General features: G+C 31.7%; 1 protein-coding gene across 5 annotated transcripts in view; it reads left to right on the forward strand.

The window, feature by feature from the left end:
* Window positions 1-25,345, forward strand: part of LOC143075212 (unconventional myosin-XVIIIa-like) — an 86,563-nt gene that overhangs the window by 23,573 nt on the left and 37,645 nt on the right. The window contains exons 2-18 of one of the 5 annotated variants that reach the window (XM_076250554.1): window positions 3,254-3,451; window positions 6,008-6,395; window positions 8,374-8,516; window positions 9,751-9,851; window positions 10,167-10,227; window positions 10,975-10,995; window positions 11,961-12,105; window positions 12,545-12,686; window positions 14,100-14,216; window positions 14,908-15,100; window positions 15,521-15,607; window positions 16,057-16,122; window positions 17,045-17,095; window positions 19,101-19,245; window positions 19,597-19,759; window positions 21,278-21,672; window positions 22,600-22,763. In XM_076250554.1, the coding sequence (XP_076106669.1) occupies window positions 3,254-3,451; window positions 6,008-6,395; window positions 8,374-8,516; window positions 9,751-9,851; window positions 10,167-10,227; window positions 10,975-10,995; window positions 11,961-12,105; window positions 12,545-12,686; window positions 14,100-14,216; window positions 14,908-15,100; window positions 15,521-15,607; window positions 16,057-16,122; window positions 17,045-17,095; window positions 19,101-19,245; window positions 19,597-19,759; window positions 21,278-21,672; window positions 22,600-22,763 (2,580 nt within the window). The remainder of the gene's footprint in view (window positions 1-3,253; window positions 3,452-6,007; window positions 6,396-8,373; window positions 8,517-9,750; window positions 9,852-10,166; window positions 10,228-10,974; window positions 10,996-11,960; window positions 12,106-12,544; window positions 12,687-14,099; window positions 14,217-14,907; window positions 15,101-15,520; window positions 15,608-16,056; window positions 16,123-17,044; window positions 17,096-19,100; window positions 19,246-19,596; window positions 19,760-21,277; window positions 21,673-22,599; window positions 22,764-25,345) is intronic. The other 4 variants (XM_076250555.1, XM_076250556.1, XM_076250557.1 and 1 more) reach the window with 4 other exon arrangements.

Consider the following 25,345-nt stretch of genomic DNA (forward strand, 5'->3'; position numbering starts at 1 on the left):
TTCTGTTCTATTAAATGGACAATGTCTTTTACAATATAGTCCCAAAATTGTGTTCTTCATAGACTTACAGAATAGAAGCATTGGAATGGCAAAATTATGCCATAAGATACTATTCAATTTTGAACAGATCATAAGGAGGAAACACTGGTCAATTTTGTCCTTATATATAATTTTAATGGTGTATAACTATGAAGTTTCTTGATTCACATGTATTTACGGTTTAGACTTCTGTCAAATTTCATTTACAACCCCAGCCTTTTTTCCCCTGAAAATGTTTGTCCACAATCTGGAAAGACAACTGACATTTTCCAACCTTTGTATTTGTACATTTGACCTTAACTGCTTCCCTTTTGCCCCAAAATAAACCCGCTGACCTTCATTCCTTTCCTAACCCCCTCCTCCATTTTGAATACATGTATAAATCTACTACATCTTTTTGCTAGTAAGTTACAAGTATAATAGATTTTAAACCTTATCAATAACAGAACTTGATCAGTGTTTACTTGTATGTTTACATTCCAAATAATCTACAATTGATAGGTTTACAAATTAAATATTTCTGACATAATATACTAGGGTAAATTAATATTATATCATAAAGTATATAATCTGTTGTGCCTAAGGTAGAGAAATTAAAAGGCCAGTTGTTTTCGTATAAAAGTAATACTTAATTTACAAGACCTAGCTGTTCAATAATACTACACAGTACTCCTTTTCCATTTCAATACAGCTAGTGTCTTACATTTTTCATTTTTGAGCCTTTCATAAGATTCTATGCTGTATGAGTTTTGCTTCTTATTGAAGGCTTAAAGTTGTTCACTTTTACTTCTATTCCCTTATGGTGGAGAGTTGTCTTATTGGCAATCATACCACATTTTCTTATTTTCATATTTCAGCCTTTTATTTTCAATGAGCAAAATTAGCTCTGCCATACATTGAGTCAAGCATAGAGTTAACAAAAAGTCTATATGTATAAAGGCCTCCAAATACAGATGGGTGAGCTTTCCTTAACTGCAGTCCATGTATAAGACAGATTAATATGGCTGAAACTGAGTTTTGATATCAATTTGACATCAGGTCATGGACATAAAATGTTAAATACATCCTTTGGAAGAGTAATTTGGTGCTATCAATCAATATTGCTTTGACAAAGAAACAAAATTTTGGATACCTGTTTTATTTTGATAAATCTTTTAGCATGTTACTGGTATGGATTCAAAGTCAACTTCTAGGTTTAAAATTGTTTATATAGCCCTTAATAGTGGGTCTCATTGGGGTCTAAGCGTGACGCGGGATTGCCGATTTTTTGTAAGCGTGACACGTGATTATTGTGTCGGGGAAAACGGGAAATGAGGTCTTAAGCGGGACCCGGGAAATGACAAAAGAATGAGAATTGCTTATGTACATAGTGTAAGCGGGATACAGGAATCTGACAAAACAGTAAGAGGGATCCGGGATCGGACCCCCCCAATGAGACCCCCTTAATATAATCATGTACATAAACAGTTTCGTTATAAGAAGCGTTTATGTGATCGATACACGGTTCCTCCACCATGTTATATACCTGACTTAGGTTTGGGAGACTAAAGAATAGTCTAATGTAAATAAAACGAAGAGCTTTCAATTATGATCCTTTTACTTTGGATTTAAACACAAAAAGAGGCTGATGCATGTAATAATCACAACAATCATGGTTAAAACAATACAGTTCTGGAAAATACAGATTCAACATACAGATATATAACACTAGAACCGAGTTGAAACTTAAGACAATATGAAATCTGTATATTATTTTTTTTGCGTATCTAATTTTTTTCTTTATTTCACCAGTTTACAATTCTCTTCCATTAATAAGCATATGATTTAAGAATTGACTCATGATGTTGTTTTATGTTGAGAAGTTAGTTCATTGAATGAAAGCTTTGTTTCTTAAAATAGACTGTTTAAAAAAATGCAAGGAATTGTCCAGCCAACATATTAAACAGTTATTATTACAAATGAGGATAATGTATTATAAGTCAGGATTAAGTGGACCATTAAAAGATTAAGATCATAAAGTTAACAAGTGCTCTTTGTATAATATATATATATTTGACACTGTTTTATAAATAGTGAATTGACTTAATATACGATGCATGATTAATGCATATAAATATAATGGCTTAATAAACAATAAGGTAGTACAAGAAAATGTATTCTGTGTGTTCCCTCTACCTTTGGCATAATTTTGCTGTTTTGTACTGTTTAAAAGTATGTAGATTTTCTAGTTGAAAACGATTCTCTCAATTTTGAGAGAGGAGTTTTCATGAGAAAAAGATGGTCCTTTTTTAGGCATTAACATTGCAATTTTACTCTTTTGCACCAAATTTTGCATGCATTTTTTTACTCTTTTGCACTAAATTTGACAAACAACTTTTGAAATGGAACAGTATTACTCAGGAAATTTACCCTATACCAAATGAGTCACACAAAGAAATATGAAGTCAAATCTAGCTTGCACAAAGTCATGCTTAAAAATAAATGCTTCTTAAAATTGAATATTCCAGCCTAGACATTTTGGTCAAGTAAATTATTGAAAGGAGCTTTTTCTTTATGGCAGATAAAAAAAAAAGGGGGGAGGGGGTGACACACCCATTTTTTTGGACGATCAATGCGTTTGAATGGGGACATATAGTTGGAACCCCCTCTCCCCCTTATACTGGGTTGGGAACCAATCAAAATGGCTGGATCCGCCCTTGGATACTTGACTATTTGTTGCAAGGTATTGGTTTCTGGCTAAAGTAACTTGAATATGATAAAGATTAAACACAAGTTTGTTTAAAAAGAATTAAAATAAAAAACACATTAGTAACAGAAATATGTATGATATGATATAACAGTGTGAAGTAGCAAATAATGATGTCAGATGAGCAGTTTATGATAAATTAGTTTTTGAGAATTTATCAAGGAAAGAAAAATATAAAACCTTTAGATGACAGGCATGATAGATAACTTTTTATTATTGATAGGATGAGCTTTTGATATAATGAAAAGAGTGAGAAATTTGTATCCTGTTGTATTTAAAGCAATATTATGTTGATTTTTCTGGAATTGATAGATTGAGCTTTACATTAACTAATACATGTTCATGTAATGGCTAATGCACTAAAGGACTACAGAATATTATTACCTACAGCACTTTTGTTTTTGTCTAAAATTTATCCTGATTTTATTCTTCACCTTTATTTAAAATCTTTTTTTATTTTGATTTTAGGCTCGTTCTGAAACTGAGGTCCAGACAGAAAAAGAATGGATGGAATCAGAGAAGGTATGGCTTGTCCACAAAGGTGGTTTTGCCTCAGCCTGTGTCCTCAAGGCCAATGGAATGTCTGTATTACCAGAGGGCCGTCTCAGAATCAAATTAGATCATGCTGGAGATACATTAGATGTGGATGAGGATGATGTAGAAAAGGTAATATGGTGATCCTTTATTTATTTTTATTTTATTTTTTTTGGGGGGGGGGGGGGGGGGGGCTACAAAAATGTACTTTAACTTTGTGGTTGCAATTCAAAGCACTTTCACAAGAACACATATAATGTAATAAGCAAAGAAAAACTCAAGGAGTACCATTGAAATAAAAAAAAATATACAGTATAGACCTCAACAAAAGCCAGGTGCTAATAAAGGCACTTCAGCAAGAGCAATGTGCCTTAACAGTGTGTTAAGCTCTTAAAATTGTAAGGTGTCTTAAAAAGTGGCAAATACATTTAATACTTTCAAAGATTTGCTGACAATGCCATTTTTCCCACATGAAAAAAAAACATTAACTGACAAGGTTCTTGATTCTGGACAGGCACATGCTGTTGTTGGTTGAAATTAGTTTCTTACAATCTCAACCCTCCTTGTACCGTATTGATCGGTGAAATGACCAAAGGTACAAGAAGGAACATGTAATGAAAAGTAGCTCAGGAAAAGCAGCTTTTGTTGTATAATTAATAAAAAAAAATACAAATTCAAGAACAACAAGAACAGCAATATGTAATCGGAAAAATGTGTTGGTGTAGTCTGTTATCATGTCAGTGTTCATCGTTGTTTCTATTTATGCATATTTTCTATTGATAATCTAGTAGTTGTGTATAATATTATGTTTTGTGTTGAATAAACTCTTGGCTATTGAAAAGTGGTTACTTGCATCAAGTTGAAGGCTAATGGTACCTCAAAATAATTTTTCCTTGATTCAATTGTTAGATTGCTGTCTCGTTAAACTTTAACCCACATTGTCTTTTAATTCATAAAATATTCACTAATATTCTTTTGTATCATATTTAACTGAAGACATTGTTTTATTTGCGGCAATGACCGATTGATTGTCTTGAGGACTGACTGAGTAATAGGCTTTATCGGTGTTGAAGCACTTATGTAGGTGTGTTATGATATCTACTATAGATACTATAATGTATAGGCACCTGGCTATTGTAGAAGACTCTATAGACACGAAACCCATTATTAGTTGTACCATATAGCAGTAAATTCTTCTTCTCTATACATACATTAAATTTCAAGAATACTTCAACTATCAAACCATATTTAACCAAGGATTTCTATAAGCTATACTTAATACAAGAGCAAACAAATATTAGTCACAAAGAAAAATATAAATTCACCAATGATAAAATTGGGCCTCAAAATAAATCTGACCTCATTCCGGTGATCCTCAGCGACTTTAAATTTATACTTTATAGTAGTTATTAAGGTTTAACGTATAGGGGGTCCTGTCAATCAAGGGGGACAACCCTTGTTTTTAGAGCCATAAACGACTAATTTATTGGTTACATATCATCACTTTGTTAACATTTTCCATTTCTGTTACTTTTATTTGACTTTAGTATTCTAATCCTGCAGCACCTGTCTTAAGATGGTATATGTTTGTTGTACCTGTATTTTTACCTGTTTAACATAAACATGTGATCCCTCAGGTGTGAATTGTACAATAGATAGAATAGATAAGATAGATAATTAATGTCTCAAGGAGAACCTAGATGGTTCATATACACTGTATTATAATTCATTGTAATCAGTCAGGCGTGACATTACCACAAATTATTGTTAGATGGCTATTTGTACCTAGTAATAGTAGACTATTTATTTTGATAAATTAGCTGAAGCTCAATTTATTCTGTTCATTTAAAACTTATGATTTCTTTGGACTTTTACCAACTTTATTTACATAACAGTATATGTATTATCAGACACTTAAAGGAGAAAATCACATGCAAATTCTTAATAAATAACTGAGAAGTTTGACAACACCACAAAAAGGGGCTGTAGATTTCTATAAGATAGAGCAATCAAAAATACATGCCAACATGTTTTAAATATAACTTTATTGAGTTTTTGTTTTTGTCAGTTTCTGGTTTACTTTAATGTTTTGAATTTAATGGGAGATTTATTAAAAGAAACTTATAATTGATTGGATTCAATAAAGAGAAGCATATAGTTGTTCTTTTCTTTTTATCGTCAATATATGGGTTATTGCAGATGATAGATAACCCATGTACAATAAGGAAATGTAGTTTCATTGCCAATTATATAATTTTCCTAACAAACCAATAGAAGGGGATGTAAAATACTATAGCACATGTTATGGCCTTCAACAATGAGCAAAACCGGTACGATACAATAAGTCATAACAAAATGTGAAATTATTCTTAAGAGAAAATCAACTGCCAGTTTCTCCCACATCTCATTATATTCATATACACTAATATTCTTATAAAATACTAGTCATCATATTAAACATTGAACACATTTCAGTCATATAGGTTTGAAAAAAAAGACTCATTATAATCATTATGATATTTCATGATCAGATGATACTAAAATGACTTGTTAGTTGAAACATCCATACTGATTGGAATCATTTAACCCAAGGCAATTAATTTAACAGAACAACACATTTCTATATTTCTTCAAATGCAACAGTGTTGTATTGCTTTATTTATGTATTAGTTATTATTTCTTTTGTAGGCTAACCCTCCTCAGTATGATAGAGCAGAGGACATTGCTGCACTACGTTTCCTCAATGAATCCAGTGCCTTACACATTTTACGTCAGAGATATGGAGCCAATCTTGTCCATACATACTGTGGACCGTCCTTGGCTGTTATCAACCCCATGCATCCTATATCAATTTACTCAGAGAAAGTCATGCAGATTTTCAAGGGATGTAAGCAGGAAGATATGCCGCCACACATCTACGCGATGGGACAGATGACGTACAGAGAAATGTTACAGTCACGCTCTGATCAGTCCGTAGTTTTTATGGGTAGAAGTGGTAGTGGGAAGACGTCAAATTCCAGACATGTTATGCAGTATTTGATCACAGCAGCTGGAAGTGTAGGAAATATATTTACAGGTTTGTTTATTTCTATGAAACATTTCTACAACCTGAGGGACCAAATATTTCTAAAGGAGCACATTAGAAATTATTTTCATATTAGTACTGACTTCTGGTGTTACGCTGAATTTCAATGGAAGCCTGAAATGATTTCAGTGTTCTGGAAAAGAGAGTTGAAAATACTTTAAGGATACTCAAACTCTTTAAGTTGATAACAAACTGACAAAATCATGGCATAAAACCAGTGAAAATGACCAATAGATAAACAACAATATATACCAAACACAACATAGAAAACTAATGACCAACCAAAACAAACCCTACCAAGGGGATTTATGGTAGATTTACATGTGGACTTAGTAAGTCTTCAAATCTACAAAAAATCCCCTTGAAAGGGGATGTAAAATACTATAGCACATGTTTATCAGAGGTTTCAATAGACCTGATAAAAATCTCTAAAACAATATATCCATGCTTACACTTATATAAAGGCATGTTTTGACATTGAAAAATTCTTTACTTATAGTTAAAGCAATATGAATATTAATTAGAAAAAAGTCCTTGAAGAATTAGATGTTTAAATGAATATACTGGTGTATCAATTTATTAAGACCACACCTTTTCCACAGCATAGAAACCAGAGCATAAAAATTTGATAAATAATTGTGTCGATATTTCTATACATACTAACCATCTAACAGAAAGTAGATTTAGATAAATGAAAAAAACAAAAAAAATTAGTTACTTTATCTAGAAAAAAACGTTGAAAACTGTAAATAATCAGTCTAACAGTAGATTTAGTAAGACCTTGTTTTATTATCAGATAATTAAATTAAGGGAAGTAGTAATTGACTTCAATCATGTTTTTTTTCTCTCTGCTGATAGCAGTGCAGTTAGTTGCATGTTATATGTAAATTATAAAGTAATCATTAGATAAATCATAACCTTGTTTTATTTTTACAACCCAAAAAATGTAATGAAATGTAAATGTATGCACTTACCTTTTTGGTTTGCATAAAGTTTGACCTTTTGTAATGACAAGGTCAACTTTTAATAAAATATGGCCTTGAATTTCAACTTATATCATAACTTATACATAAGGCCATAATTATGTTTATAATTTGAAATCTTTCAAGGCTCTGAATGCTAAGTAAAAAGAAATCTATTTATTAGAAAACATTGAGTACATTATAGCCTACTAAGTCAGCACATTTTGGAGATGTTAAAATGCAATTATTTTGTGCATTTAATGGACCTTAAAGCTTAAAGAAAACCTTTTCCACAACTAACGTTTCGAAAAAGTGCTATAAAGGTTTTAGATTAAATCCCTCGGTACACAAATTGTGTTGAGCAGGGTTTGTGGTGCAGTAAACTGGGCTAAAATCTGTTATAGATTATTAGAAAATTGTAACAAAACTGGCAATACAACACCAAAAAACATAATTATGGGGTCATAACTTCGTAAAATATTATGTGATGTGTTAAAATTAACTTCATTTGTATTTTAATATAGTTATTTCACTCCTATTTCTATATAACTAGTGTAGTATTTTAACTAGATTTATAAAAAAACACATAAAAAATCTTAGGCCAATTTTAATCTTTGTGAACAGTTTAAAGTTCTAATTCTTTCATTTTCACTGTATATTTAAGGAATGAATGTAATATTTTTTCTGTCTATGAAGAAATAACATTAAAAATTTGGTGCACACTGAATAACGCGTGTAGCAGGTTATTTAACAGTGTGCACCACATTTTTTATGTTATTTCGAATAGACAGAAAAAATATTACAGTCATTTCTTATAATTTAATTCTAAATTCCATTTTAAACCGTAGAAAACCATGAAAAAACGTTGATGACGTAACGGTCACATGACTAAATTATGTCTATGGGCTCATAACAAAATAAAGTCAGCCAATCAGAAGACGAGTTACATCCAAAATTAAATTATTTCATTATATTAGAAACTTTTATACAATTGATGTCTTTTTCAGTTGAGAAGTTAACAGCAGTAAGCACATTAATGGAGGCCTTTGGTAACAGTAGGACTATACTGAATACTAATGCTAGTCGGTATGCACAGCTGACCACATTAGATTTTGACCACTCAGGACAGATATCCTCAGCTTCAGTACAGGTAGGGGCTTTTAGCTGGCAGTATTGAAAATTCCTAAATGCATAATTTACCACTAAAAAGAAAAGCTATGGCGACAATATCTGTAAAGTCTTCAAATTCTATGACTCTTCAAAATTTTATTAAAAAATTGGTTTGCTCTACATTCAATGGCAAATGTATATATGTTCCAGACCATATGAGTATTTGGACCGTACGCGTACGGTCCGGACCGTATACGTATACTCGTACGGTCCGACCATACGCGTACGGTCGGACCGTATGAGTATACGCGTATGGTCCAGTACGAGCTGACCATACATGTTATTGGATCATATGGTTTAAATTTAAACAAACATTTATCACAATCTTTATCTTTAGTTTTACAAATTGCTATTATTTCAATTACTAGTAGATAGATAAAATGAACAAACGAACAATTGAAATTAAATATTTGTTTAATTGTATATCTGAATCCTGTTTTGGTACTCTCGCCCAAGGTGGCACTTGCTACCACAAGTAACGTAATATTGTTTTCGTTTACATGTTTGCAGTTCATGCATGTTCCTTTGCATTTGCATTTTTTTGTAAAGTTGCTAAATATTCTAAAACAATTGTCCTTCCACATTATGTTTACTTACGATATCTTCGATTTCAGTGATCAGAACTCAATTAATGTATTACTGATCGACATGCTAAATACAAGAGATTAACAGATTTAATTAGCGTGAATTTTTGAAATAGTTAAAATATAAAGTTTTTATTTCAATTACCATTGAACTTTTTTAAATTAATTTGAGCGTTAAGTTATGTTGATCTGCTATATGCATTTGTATCTAATAAACTTGACCAACTTCCTAATATCAGTCAGACCGTACGCGTACGGTCCGACCGTATGAGTATTTTGAAAAAGTACGCATACGGTCCAGACCGTACGCGTACGGTCCAAATACTCATACGGTCTGGAACATATATACATGTATATAATTAGGATGAGGACATATTAAACTATAAATGGGATGAAGGGAGCTGAATTATTACTGCCTCCTTTTGGCTGATTTCGACATTAAAAGGACAAACAAATATATGATACAAATAAAAATGATTGCTAATGAATACAATTTATAAGTGGTATTAAAGTTTAACTCAAAAATTAAATAAGAAAATATTACTGTGGTGTTATTTCAAGTTGATATATGAAATATAAGTTTTATCTAAATTTGTTTAAGTAGTAATGATTATTAAAATTAAATTGTAGGTTTTCATGTTTGAGAAATCCCGAGTAGTGAGAAGACCTGAAGGAGAACCTAGCTTCCATGTTTTCTACCAAATGTTGGCTGGTCTAGATTCTGCATTAAGGTATTTATTTACATTATTATCTTTAATGAAAACAAGATGTTCATCTTTCTAGATGTCTTATATTTTTTGTCTGACTTCCTCCACCTATAAAAATTGGCTGCCATGATGGAATGCTGAAAGTGGAGGACTGTTTTAAATTGTAGGATAAAAACAGCACATACATTGATGAAAAATGTATTTCATTTCTACTTCCTACAATTCGGTAGAAAACTTTGGAAAATCCCAATTGTTTACATGTTATTAAACCTAGTTTGATTTTACATTGCCTGACCATCAATGTATATTGAATAAATGTTAAATCTTCTTTATTTCCAGAACTGAGTTACAGTTAAATACTCTGAATGAACCAAATATGTTTATGACTCCATTACAGAGGGTATGTATATCCCTAATATTAGTTACAGGGAACCTGCTGTTATTATTTTTTGGCTGTTATCAATTTATGAATTAGTTTATTTTATAGTACAAGCATTTTTTTTATGAATTCCGACTAAAACTATTGACAAAGGAGATTGAAGGGAACACACTTTATTTAATATTTATATGCAGGTTCCCTTTAAAATGTGATACTGAGACATGTACTGATCTAATAATCAAACTTCTAACCTTATGAACTTAAATTGCATTTAGAAATATATGATTTGTTTCAGTTTGTTTTTAGTGTTATGAAACTTCTTCAAACTTAACATTAGACTTTGCTAAATAAGTTGCCATTACAACAATCTATTAGTTTCTTTAAGAAATAATTCATGTAAAGCATAGATTTGTTAAGAATTTTCACATCGCCTGGGCCACTTTATTTGGATTTTATCCTGAGCCTTAGTGAGTGATAACATTAACAATTATAACTAAGTACTTCAAATATAAGGCTTGCATGATCTACATATATTTGGATTTTAATAGGACAAATACAGTCAATTTAAATAAAAGAATTGAGGTTAAGTGTACTTTTTGTGTTCTTTTTTACACTCTGTTTTAAAGATAATGGGTAAAAATTCCAACAAATCTATGGCTTGCATGAATTGCCCCTCAAAAAAAAATATAATAGAAAGGCAAAAACTTTTTAAAATTACTTTTCAAAGGAAAAGGATTATTTTTAATCCCACATAGCTTGCTGTTTTAGCATGGTTTTGTTCCTTCCTTTGTAAGTACCAACAGCTTTTATACATTTTTTTTTTCATTTTTTTTTACTATGGATTCATTTCTTTTTCGTTGGTACCAATTTTCCTGGTGTGAAATAGTGTATTTGTGGATGTTTGATTTATTGATTCTGCTAAGTCTGCATATATTTAAAATTAAATTTGAGGTTCACCTTTAAATTTTGAAAATTGGTACCCAACAAATACAAATGAATCCACAGTATGCATATGGTGAAAGCTTAAACATCTTTTCAGTTTCTTGCTTTTCTTGGTTTTATTGCAGTTTTCTTTAAATTTGTTTTGCAAAACATTTTTTATGTTTATCTTTTAATGTGATCAACTTTTCTTAATTTTAAAAAACAGAAAATGACAATTGTCACAATAAAAAATTGTAATTGCATTATAAATTAAAACAAAATTTATGTATTCTTATGATGTTGATTCTTTTATATTGAAAGCATTATTTTATTTTGATTATGAATGGTTTGTTTCAGTATTCAGTTTTGAGTGTTAGAAAATTAAAAGCAGTAGTGTGGGTGTGGTAGGCAAGTGCTAGGGCTTCACTGTGTTTGTCAACAATAATTTTCAATAAATGAAATTTGCAAGATTGACAAAGTTTACTTTTTAATAAAAAAAAGAATGGTTTGATGATATTTTTCTCTACCATATTGTCTGTATAATTTATCTTTTAAACACACACATGCATACCAATGAGTTAAATAACAACCAGATAGTTCTATGAAAATATCAAACATATTCATGATATTAAAAACTGCAGACTTTCTAGAGAGTATAAATGTATGGATCAAAGGGGGAAATGCAACTTGATTTACAGAAAATGTGTTAAAAAAATCTTTGAAGAAAGCTGCAGAAATTTCTTATAGGTTGCATGTGTAAGGGAATAAATATCAAAAAATATATACTGACAGTGAGTCATGTATTTTAACAATATCAAAATATATATTTACAGACAGAAGATAAACAGAAAGCTATGATGCAGTGGGGCAAAATCTGTACTTCCATGGACCAAGTAGGCATGACTGAGGATGAAAAGAAATCTATATGTCATGTACTAGCAGCTATATATCACCTTGGTGTGGCTGGAGCCATCAAAGGTATGACAAATGATTTTTAAAAAGCCAATGTCATTTCCCGACAGTTTTGTACCAGGTTGAATAAGGATATTATGTCTTTCACTCACAAATTCTTAACGATGTGCATTTTGGTTATTCGTTAAACTTGCAGAAGGACTCACTTTCTCTCAGAATATGATAAAGTGGATGAATATTTTTCTCAACGAAGAGAAGATGATTCTGACAATAATAATATAAAATTGAAGCAAATATTTATAATAAAACTTAAAATGAAAAGAAAAGCTCCGGCAGTTGCAATGTTTTCAGTATGTTAATTAAAGTTTTAAAAGCTAAGTTTATAATTACATGTATTAAATTCTATATAATGTATTTGATGGAACTAAATGATTTTAACAAATCATGGTAAAGTGATTTTGTAACAATGCTGAGAATAAACCTCTTTTATTGCTCTATTTATCAGGGCAAAACAACAAGCCACAGTTTGCTAAGCCTGGTTCTGCACAAAAGGCAGCTTCGTTGCTTGGTTTATCAGCAGAAGAATTACTACGGCAAATATTCTCTTCTTCTGGATCATCTACATTGACACGAGGGGCCTCAACTAGGTTAGTGCTGATATTCCTGGAAATACAAGTTTTGTTCAAACTGTGTATTAAGTAAACAAACAAAAAAATCATTCTTTTTCTTGTCAGACTGCAAGCTTTATTATAAAAGTATCAGCATTCATTCATGAGGGAAGGTAGGAGGGGTCCTGATCCCGAAATCCTGGGCTTGAAAACATGAAATCCAGAGGTTCCGAAATAAGAAAAAAGAAATCCCAGATCCCGAAAGGGTAAATCAGGAAATCCTGAGCTTAAAAAATCTGATCCTGACGTCCCTAAAAAGATCCTGCCCCCCCCCCCCTCATTCATCTGTCAGCTGCTACTCATTGACAACGAAGTTGGAAGAAGAGGCTGATCACTTCCAATGTAGCAGACATTTTACCCAAACCCTCCTCTCTTGCGCAACTTTCGCGATTAGAAAAATAACACGAATATAAATCGTTGCGAAAATGTAAAACTTGGATCTTTCTTTCTCAAACTACATCATATAAATTTGAAAATTGCGAAACTAAATAGTCGTGAAGAGGACTAGAAAGGGTATAAACAAAAAACAAAAACTATTAAGATATAAAAATAAAGAGATGTTATCTCTAGAAAACAATAGAATAAGAAGATATGGTAGAATTGCCAATTTTAACATTTTAAGATATATATTGTAAACCAACTTATTTTCATGATTGATTTATTTGCGCAACTTTCGCGATTAGAAAAATAACACGAATATAAATCGTTGCGAAAATGTAAAACTTGGATCTTTCTTTCTCAAACTACATCATATAAATTTGAAAATTGCGAAACTAAATAGTCGTGAAGAGGACTAGAAAGGGTATAAACGCGAAATAAAGTATCCGGGAAAATAAGTTGGTTTACACTATAGGTTCCAGTTTGGACTCAAATTTCATTGTTCCCAAAATAAAAACCTGATAGCATGACATTATTACTTTCTCAAATTAAAGTATTTGGAATAGACAGATTTCCATGAAGTTTTAGTCACATCACATGAAAACACTTGTTCCATGTGTCAGAGGTAAACTTTTAAATTACCCTATAGCGTGTTATTTTCACAGAGTGCAAATTTTAGCTAATTTTCGCAGACAGAACAAAATCGACAAAATAAATTCTGCCAATTTAAAACTGCACATACAAAGATATTGATAAAAGTTTTAATCCGCCAAAGTAATAACCGTCAAAATTTTTCTTATACCTTAATCAATTAAAATCCTGAAATTTTACACCTGGGAAAAACAACCCGCTTTACTTTAATTGTGGCCCAAATTTCATAATATACTGAAAAAGGAAAAAATCAAAACAGTTTAACTTAATGTTATGTAGTTTGTTAAGTTTTATGACCAAATAACAGATGAATGCATAGTTTTAATGTTATTTCTTATTCAGTTGATTTCTTTTACATTTCAGGGGAAGTCCTGCTCACAAACAAGAGGAAGGACTTACAAATGCAATAGAAGCTTTAGAAGGATTTGTTATAGGGCTGTACTCAGATGTTTTTAATGCTGTTGTCTCACTCATTAACAGGTAAAATATAAAAAAGGATTGGATACAGGTCTATTTTCTTAGGTATCTGATACAATTATCTCCCTTCACAACTTGAAAAGTTGAAGATAGATTTCTTCAAAGTCTATATTCCTATATATCAAAAACTGTTGTCTGTATTTTAAAAAGCTAAATCGTCAGAACGATTTGAAATAGGCTCTAATAATGTTTATAGATTATTTGGTATGGTTTGAAAGCAGCCACTTTTTCAGCTTCTCAATTGTTGTTGTCAAACTTTGAAGGAGATGGTAAAGTGTTTATGAACATATAAGTGATACACAGAAGAGCATGTGCTGAGCTTGTAATGAGATATAAGCAAGATAAAATTGAGAATGGAAATTGGGAACCCTACAAAAGAGCAGAAAACAGCTGATGGCCACCTATGGGTCTTTAATACAGCCCGAAAAACCCACACCTGTAGGCGTGCTTCAGCTGGCCAGTAAACAAAAATATGTACTAGTTCAGCAATAATGGAACTCATGCTAAACTCTCAAATATATAAAAGAAACTAAAATTAAAAATCATACAAGACCAACAAGACTCCAGGTTAACCTTGAAACTAATATAAGTAGTATTTAGTGGTTGATGAAATTGTGTAAGAAAAGTTTTTTCAAATGTCAATGAATTTTGATGATGCAGGATTTCATTTCAATTACATAATTATTTTTTCCAGATCATTATCTTCCAATTATCGTACATCAACATCCATTTCAATCCTAGATACTCCAGGCTTCCAGAATCCCTCAACATGTGGCCGTCAGACGGGAGCGACGTTTGAAGATTTATGTCACAATTATTCACAAGAGAGATTACAACTGTTATTCCATGATATCACATTTACTATGCAACAAGACAAATACAGTCAGGTACTGTTGACTAAAATGATATCTTGGGGACGATGTCGAGTAGTTTCAAAGAGAACCACTTAAAAAACTATAGTTTGTACCAAATATACATTCTGATTCAAACAGAAGATTCTTTGAAACTGACATATTCAAAATTCTATTCTATTTCATCAATTTGGTGGATGGATATTATCATATTTTATCTTTGCCATGGATTCATTATTGTTCGTTAGGTAACAATTTTCCATGTTTTTTTAGTGTATCTTTGAAGCATAAATTCAAGTTTTCAATATATAATATATGACATATAGGCATAGAAATTGTTCAACCACAAAATGGATAGCAAGTACATGTATAGGCATCTAGGATTTCAAGTTTTTGATAATATTTGATCTTTTGGTAATACTGCAACTCATTGCATACTCTATATTTTTCCAACAGGAGGGTATAACATGTGATTTTGAATTTGTAACAAGTAGTCCTGCTTCAATGGTGTCATTGATAGATAAACCAGCACAGCAAAACTTGGTAAGATATCAGAATAGATATTACTCAATGTAATCAATATATGTCTATTTTATAACTACAATTTATAGAGCTACATGTCTAATCTTCTGTTTCTCAAAGAGATCCTGGGTGATTTGGGGTGATTTAGAAACGACTTAGGTGAACAGTTGGATTATAACATTAGGTATTTTTTATAGATCTGTGAATCTAATTTAGAATCTGCATTTTATCACTTAATAATTTAGTAATTCAGATGTTAAGCTTGCTTGCCTCATCTAATCAATGTGGTCAATATTTGTAAAAAAAAATGGAAAGTTAAAAGTATGCATGTAGATACAAAAGGATATTTACTAGTGAGACAGAACTTAACATTCTATGTAATTCTTAAAATAATAATAGTCCTATCAAAAGAGAACAGTGTCATAGCCTGGATTAAATCTTTACTTTAAAAATGATATTTCTATCTTAAGACAACTGTACGACAGCCAGGATTGACAAGACACACTCATGTCAATCATCATCATGATGGCGAAGAGGTATTTCTGATTTATAACATCACAAGTCTGTTTGACATTTCCAGATTGTCTCCCCTTGTATACTTCCTGTAGAATTGTAAATGTCTCAAAACACAAATTAATTGGGATAATTGAAGCACTTGATTTGTTCTTAGTATGGTTGTCTTGTAGAATTGATTCACCTGATCCCAACCTGTGTATGTCTTGTTCTAGCACACATTCTGTCCAATCAAATCTCTTATTATAAAATTGCATTTCTATGTATGGAAATTATAATTAGTATCGACAACTTTCAGAAAACTATTTTCAGTCTGCTTTACATAATTATAGCTTTACATAACAAGCAAGCACTTGATCTGAAATTTTTCATTAAAATTATTATAAAATATATATCTATATATTTCACATCTCTTTATATATGTATATCTTTCTATGTATTCTTTATATCATCTTTAAACATATACTTCAGACATATACACATGTATGTATGTATGTATAATAGGCTAAAAAATACTTGCTTTATGCTGTAAATTATAAAAAAAATATGTATATTGTCCAGAGAGTAGTTTTCACTAATTTATTTAAGATATATTCAGGCACACAAAATCTACTCCCATGCCAGTAATGATGTATGTCATATACGGCAAAAGTTAGAATATGAAAGCATGTTGATTTTAATATTTCATTTTTTATATTAGTATTTTTCATCGATACTTTCAAAATTCTAAAGCAAAGGGAGATTAAAATTATAAAACTGTTCAAATTAAAAGTATATAATGATTTCAAATTTGTTGACCATTAAGTTATTTCCAAAGCATGTAAAAGTTATATGTGATTCACTTGTAGTATATTGTTGCCAATTTTAAATGTATCAGGATAAACGCAGAAAGCTTGGGCTAACATTCTTGTTATAAAGTCCTTATTTGAATTTTCTTTCCTTAAGAATAACACAAAACAAGGTTTGACAAAACACCAAGGGACAGATCACCATCAGGTACCGGCTTATATCACAAAACACAAGTCTGTGGTGTGCTATCTAAACCAGAGCTTGCTTTTCACTGCTTCATGTCATAATACATTGTGTTTGGATTGTATTTGAGATAAATGTATGGAAGTTGTGTTGAGCTAGATAACTGAAAAGTTAAATTGTGTGATACCTTAATAAAATATATGGTAATATTAATCATTAAAAAGCTGCGTTAAAAATCACAAGTTAAAAAAAATTATAATTAGCAGCAGATTTTTTTTTTTAAAAAGGCTGACTTCTTTACATTTAAAACGATTCTCTGTTGGTGGCTAACAAGTATGGTGTTTCTAAAAGTTTACAATCAAAGCTAAAATCTGAAATTTTACTTTGAAAAATGAGGATATTTGCAACTCGAAGGCAACAAAGGTATGTAATTCATGATGCATCAGCCCTCCTCAAAAGCAACCCTATTAGTAGTTCCAAATCCAAATGAAGCTTCATATAATGAATCCATAAATTTCACATTCATCACAGTGCATACTTTTGCTGCAAACATGCACATTAAAATTTGTTACAATTGGAGTAAAATATCTTAGGGTGGAAGAGTAGTAGAATTAGTGACAAGAACTCAGAAATAGCAAACCTATCTTTTCACTATAACTTACATGCTTAGCTGGAAACTGATATTGATAAGGTAATTATTGTCATAATGGTGGGTATTTGGTATTAAGGGTTATGGTAACTTTTTGTTTGACATGCATCGTTAAAATTCATTGGAAATTGGAAATTTATAATTGCAATAGTGTGTTTCATTGGTTTGTTGGGCCTCCATCATAAAAGTTGCTTGTATGGATTTGTTTTGCTCAGAGGTCATTTTACCACAAACAAATTGGAATAAATACATATTGCTGGCAGTCTGTGGTAAAAAAAAAATACAATGATTTGGGAATTGTTAAAATCTTTGTTATGCACTTAGTAGAATGTTGGAAATTATTAAAAACAAGATAAATGAAATTGATATATGTAACATGCATATCAAATCCATCATTTTGAAGAATGATGAAAATTGTCATCAATTATAAATGCCATTTTATAAAATCTGACATGATTTACGACATATTATTACAATGTGAAGTTATTTCCTGATTATTCTTACTATTAAACAGCACAGGGGGTCTAAATTCCAATGCACCGTCATATTCCCTCTTGTTGCTTGTTATAAAATATTACAATCAGATATGCAATTTGTGGTATGGGTTTTGCTCATTGTTGAAGGACGTACTGTGACCTATAGTTGTTTAATTCTATGTCATTTTGGTCTCTGTTGGAGAGTTGTCTCATTGGCAATCACACCACATCTTCTTATTTTATATATAATGTAAAATCATGAATTGATACTTGTCTTGGGTCAAAGATCAAAGTTCAAAATGTCAGCAAGACATAACTTAATGGAAGTTTTTATCTGGAAAAATACTCTAATAAATTTATGAAATGAACCATTTACAACAGAATATTGAAAGCATTTTTTTTTAATATCGGCATTATATCCTTATAAAGTGAAATTGGTGTTAATTAATGGTGTTGGATTTTGTTTAATGGTTTATCAAGTGTCTTTTATTAATTTATGATTATTTTGTTAACAATTTCATTACACCATCACCATGATATCTACCAATCAATCAATCAATCAATCAATCAATCAACAATAAATCCATCAATCAAAGTATAGATACACATACAAATTTAAACTATGGCTTCCATTTTGTCTTTTTTGCTCTTTTCTTCATAGCCACCAGAACTGCATGAATTTGTAGAATAAACTGTTTTTGTTTTTCTTTCTGTTTATAACTATTAACGTTAAAGATCAGACAGGTTAAAAAAATATGCTGCTGAAATTAAATATGCATGAATTTTCATGTTGCTTTATTTTTTTGTTTTTTGTATATGTTCTTATAAAAAAGCCCTTTTTATAGATCATAATTGAATTTGAGACTCAATAAAAGTTTAATTGATTTGATTTATTATTCATTAGATAAAGAACACATCACAAGAGATGAAGGACAGTGAAAGAAAAGGGTTACTATGGATACTTGACGAAGAGAGTATGTTTCCAGGGGCAACAGAGGACTCATTCATGGACAGATTCTTTACACATCATGGAGAACAGAAAGTTAGAAGTAAGAATAACTGGGGAAACTGATTTTCTATTGTACTCTTTTTGATATTACTTGATAAAGGAAGAAGATTTTGTACATATTTTGAGGTAAATAATATGTGTTTTCCACAAGTCTGATAAAGCATGCATGTTACATTTAATACGTATTTAAGTACCCCAGGTTAAAGATACATATACTCTCATTGAAAACAGAAGAACTTAATGAAATCTAGTAATTTAAACTGCCGTACAAGGGAAATGTTTTTATTCATTGTGTTTGAATCCAAATTATTTGTTAAAGAGAGGTAACTCTTGCTAGCATCATGATACAAGTCTTTGCTATATATCAATATTTACAATTTTATCATTATAGGAGATAGTTTACTGAGGAAAGCATCTACACTAGGCAACACATTTATTCTGAACCATTTCCAAGGAACCAACCCTGTACAGTATAATGCTAGTGGTTGGCTGAGGGGCTGTAGGGATAATCCAAATATGAAAGTAGCAACTCAAGTCCTACAGGACTCTAAAAGGTCAGTACAAACCATAAGCCACTCAAGTCCTACAGGACTCTAAAAGGTCAGTACAAACCATAAGCCACTCAAGTCCTACAGGACTCTAAAAGGTCAGTACAAACCATAAGCCACTCAAGTCCTACAGGACTCTAAAAGGTCAGTACAAAACATAAGCCACTCAAGTCCTACAGGACTCTAAAAGGTCAGTACAAACCATAAGCCACTCAAGTCCTACAGGACTCTAAAAGGTCAGTACAAACCATAAGCCACTCAAGTCCTACAGGACTCTAAAAGGTCAGTACAAACCATAAGCCACTCAAGTCTTACAGGACTCTAAAAGGTCAGTACAAAACATAAGCCACTCAAGTCCTACAGGACTCTAAAAGGTCAGTACAAACCATAAGCCACTCAAGTCCTACAGGACTCTAAAAGGTCAGTACAAACCATAAGCCACTCAAGTCCTACAGGACTCTAAAAGGTCAGTACAAACCATAAGCCACTCAAGTCCTACAGGACTCTAAAAGGTCAGTACAAACCATAAGCCACTCAAGTCCTACAGGACTCTAAAAGGTCAGTACAAACCATAAGCCACTCAAGTCCTACAGGACTCTAAAAGGTCAGTACAAACCATAAGCCACTCAAGTCCTACAGGACTCTAAAAGGTCAGTACAAACCATAAGCCACTCAAGTCCTACAGGACTCTAAAAGGTCAGTACAAACCATAAGCCACTCAAGTCCTACAGGACTCTAAAAGGTCAGTACAAACCATAAGCCACTCAAGTCCTACAGGACTCTAAAAGGTCAGTACAAAACTAAAGCCACTCAAGTCCTACAGGACTCTAAAAGGTCAGTACAAAACATAAGCCACTCAAGTCCTACAGGACTCTAAAAGGTCAGTACAAACCATAAGCCACTCAAGTCCTACAGGACTCTAAAAGGTCAGTACAAACCATAAGCCACTCAAGTCCTACAGGACTCTAAAAGGTCAGTACAAACCATAAGCCACTCAAGTCCTACAGGACTCTAAAAGGTCAGTACAAAACATAAGCCACTCAAGTCCTACAGGACTCTAAAAACAATGAGAAAACCCTTACACTTTAAAGTAATAGCCGACAGACTCCCTTTTAACAAAGAAACCTAGCTGCTTTATTAACAAAACAACATTGAAGAAGAAGACAAGAAAAAATAAATATATGGATATAAATAAGAAGATGTGGTATTATTTCCAATGAAACAACTCTCCACAAGAGACCTAATGACACTGAAATTAACAACTATAGGTCACCTATAGGTACCGCCTTTAACAATGAGCAAAGTTAATATCGCATAGTAAGCTAAAAAAGCCCAGAAATGACAAATGTGAAACATTTCAAACGCCAAAACTAACCTCCTAATTTATGTACATAAATAAGCATGTTTTAAAAACAGATGTGACATGTCAAGTATCTTGATAGTTATCTAGAATTAATTGAGTAATGGTGTTTTCAATCATTGGACATTGTGATATCTTTTTAATTTTATTGTCATCTATTTCAGGCAAAATATAAATGAGTTATTTAACAGTGTAAAAGCTCCAGTGGCTGGGATGGTGAGTGGATCTATAGTTGGAATGGAAGGATCAGCTTCATTACGGCGAGTTGGTAGTATGAGACGGACATTTATGTCAGGAACTGCAGGACTTAAAAAACGTTCAATGTGTTTACAAGTTAAATTCCAAGTGGACTCAATTATTGAGACTGTGCGGAAAACTAAATGTCATTTTGTACATTGTATTCTTCCTCAGCATAATGCAGGACTCTGGGAATTGAAAACCCCATCCGTACCTCAGGATAAACCTGGAGCGACAGAGGAAGTACTTATGAATGTAACACTCGTCAGATCTCAAATTAGGGGCAGCGAACTCTTAGACTCAGTCAGGATATTTAGACAAGGTAAGAAACTCTTTGAATCAAATATTTGAAACCATGATGATCTAAATTTTTGAAAGGTTTTACAAATATTAAGATGATTGATTTTCTACAGCTGCTAATCGAAATATTCATTAATATGAAAGTTGATATACATGTAGTAGGTCACATATAGTTAGAGGTTATTGGTATTGAGGCAACATTTTCAAAGGTCATATTTTAAGTTTCTATATATATAGACAGATTTTTTGCAAAAAGAAGTTTATGATGCAAATGAAGAATTACAAATTGGATTGTATCTATACATAAAATTGAGAATGGAAATGGGGAATGTGTCAAAGAGACAACAACCCGACCAAATAAAAAACACAACAGCAGAGGGTCACCAACAGGTCTTCAATGTAGCGAGAATTTTCTGCACCTGGAGGCGTCCTTCAGCTGGCCCCAAAACAAATATATACTAGTCCAGTGATAATGAACGCCATACTAATTTCCAAATTGTACACAAGAAACTAAAATTAGAATAACACAAGACTAACAAAGGCCAGAGGCTCCTGACTTGGGACAGGCGCAAAAATGCGGCGGGGTTAAACATGTTTGTGAGATCTCAACCCTCCCCCTATACCTTATGGATACATCCTTAAACTTTATGAGAGAATATGATCAATTGGATTTGAGGTCATTGTGTCTGAGCTCAAGGTCATAGTATCAGAAAAAAAATAAAAATTTGAAAAGTGGTTTCAGGTTGTACAATGTTGCAGGAAATTGCAATTTTACTTGGATATGTGTATATTAAGAGTACATGTATGCAGAGAAATATTCCTGTTGACCCCAGGTCAAGGTCGTACTTACTTAATAGTTATTGGCAAAATACAGTATCAAATGTACTGTCATAAATCATAATTTATTTGTGGACAATGGATATGAAAGCTTGGTTCTTTTATTTCTTAGGCTTTCCTGATAATATGGGTTTTGGAGAGTTTCGACAGAGATTTGAAGGATTACTATCACCAAATAATAAACCAGCCAAAGATTTACCAGAAAAACAAGCAATATTACATATACTGGATAATCTGGATCTAGATAAACTTAATTACAGAGTGGGACTTAGTCAGGTTAGTAACGGGTTAGACAATATATTTGAATACTGTGGATTCATTTATTTTCGTGGGTACCAATTTTCGTGGATTGGTGAAAACTTGCATATTTCGTGGATATTTGATTTCTTGGTTTTGGCAAAGTCTGCATATTTTTCTGTAGAAAATTTGTATTTCGTTGAACATTTAAATTCGTGGTTCCCATGTACCCATGAAATCCTCGAAAATTGGTATCCAACAAATATTAGTGAATCCACAGTAACTTGTAAGTAGATTTAAATGAGTTGCGTTGGATAAATCGATTTTATGCAAATCAACATCAATACATCTGTTAACCTATTTAGGTTTTGAAAAAAATGTTAACGGAAAGTCTGGAAGACTGTTTGCAATTTTTGAATTGTTAATTGAATGCTACATACAGGAAAAAATTTCATCTTTTATTTCATTGTATTTCGTATATCAATGTTCCAAAATTAATCAAAGTCTTATACATGTAAAATTGAGAAAGGAAATGGTGAATATGTCAAAGCGACAACCACCCGACCATAGAGCAAACAACAGCCGAAGGCAACCAATGGGTCTTCAATGTAGCGAGAATTCCCGCACCCGTAGGTGTCCTTCAGCTGGCCCCTAACGGAAAGTCTGGCCCCTAACGGAAAGTCTGGAAGACTGTTTGCAATTTTTGAACATATTTATGTACGCTTGTATAAGGTCCATTCCTATCCAATGCATCTCAAATTTGCCTAGTGAGATAATTGATCTGTGACATACTGTAAATTCAGATATTATTGCGAGGTTTTTATTATTGCGAAAATTATGATATAGTTGTAAACCTAAAAATTAAACTCACATTTTAAAATATTTTATTTATGAATTAAGCAGGATTTATCTCAAAATAGTAAAAATTAAAATCGCTTTTTATTCTAAAATGACAAAATTGAAATAATAAATGCAAGCAATAATTTCTGAATTTACAGTATACAGAATAACCAGGAACTAAATTATGCTTAAACTAAAAGCTTGGTTTTAAGTATGGTGAGAAAATATGTTATACCTATTTAAAGGTAAACAGAATTTCAGGTAGAATCAAGTCAGGTGAGAAAATGTCACATTTTATAATATGTGACTAAGAAACTTGGAACTGGTCTGTTAAGAAACGGCTTTATGTCTTGTTAAACAGATACTCCGTTTGGTGAGACTTTTTTCTCAGTAACTGTACATGGACTGCGTTCGATAGAAATCGACCTTATGCAAATAATTATCAATACATCTGTTAACCTATTCCGAATTGAAATTATCGCTTTAGAAAGTGTGTAACTTTTTGAAAAGTGAGTTGTTATAAGAACCCTACTAATTTCACCAACATTCAGTTTTCATTTCTCATTTGAATGTTAAAAAAAACAAAACAAATAGTTATTTATGTATATGTATACGTGCATTTGCATAAGGTGGATTTCTATCAGATGCAGCTCACATGATAGGCATCACATAATTATACCCCCATTTAAAAAAGTAGGTGTATACCAATTCACCTCTGTCTGTCAGTCCGTGCATCAGTCCGTAGGTCACATGAATGTTTACGTCCCATTTTTCTCAGGAACTACATTACAGGGATTTCTAAAATTTGGTTTCAGGGTTTATATAAATCAGTTATATCGTGTGATGCATTTTCAAATTCATCATTCAACAACTTGTATCATTTTACACATGATATCCAAGTTATAAAGTTTCGTCACTTAAGTGCTTCCTGTTTACTCAAACATTTGGGGGGGGGGGGGGGGGGGGTATTCATCAGTGAGCAGTAGCACACAGTTTCACATGTTTTGACTCCTTTGATCAAAAATCTGTTTTACTTTTGTAGACATATTTCTTTGTAAACTTTTTTTACAAAATTTTACTTTGTAAAACAATTTCTGAAAAACTTTTCTTTCACATTTTACTTTGTATACATTTATTTTTCTGTAAACTTTTCTTACAAATTTTTTACTTTCATGTACCTTATGATTAATGAACCATTTCTTTGGTGCAGTTTTCAATTCTTAGGTGAATGAAAAAATAAAAAACTAGAAAAGTTAAAAGAAATCTTAAAATAGAGAATCAAGTTTTGGACCAGAGTCAATATATTTTTACCACATCCAATAAATTACCTTCTGGGCAATTTAATTAGATTAGTGGTTAATAATGTACATGTTCAATAAAAACTTTCAGCTTTTTCCTGTATATCAAGATTAATTATTAATAAACAGTAAAACATAACAGACATATAAGATTTGTATTGATTTTATATCTTGTCAGACAGGTTAGAAAAAAAACCTTATTTACTGGTAAATTGTTTCCTTTATCTTTCTTTGATAATAAGCAGAAAGTAAATGTTTTAAGAAGCAGAAATGTGGTATTAAGTAATTGTTAAGTTTTATGTGGATTAGAAAGCAGATTGGTAGTGATATGCAGTAGAGTAAGTATAGTTTCATTTATCTCACAATACATGTATAAAATTGGATATTGAACTTTAATAGTTTGGGGAAAGATGTTCCCACAGTGAACACTTAGTACTCTAACTGATGATAAAGTACCATTGCTGGGAATATGTTTTTTTTTTA

The sequence above is a fragment of the Mytilus galloprovincialis genome, chromosome 5, assembly GCF_965363235.1.
Source record: "Mytilus galloprovincialis chromosome 5, xbMytGall1.hap1.1, whole genome shotgun sequence".
NCBI classification, from domain to species: domain Eukaryota; kingdom Metazoa; phylum Mollusca; class Bivalvia; order Mytilida; family Mytilidae; genus Mytilus; species Mytilus galloprovincialis.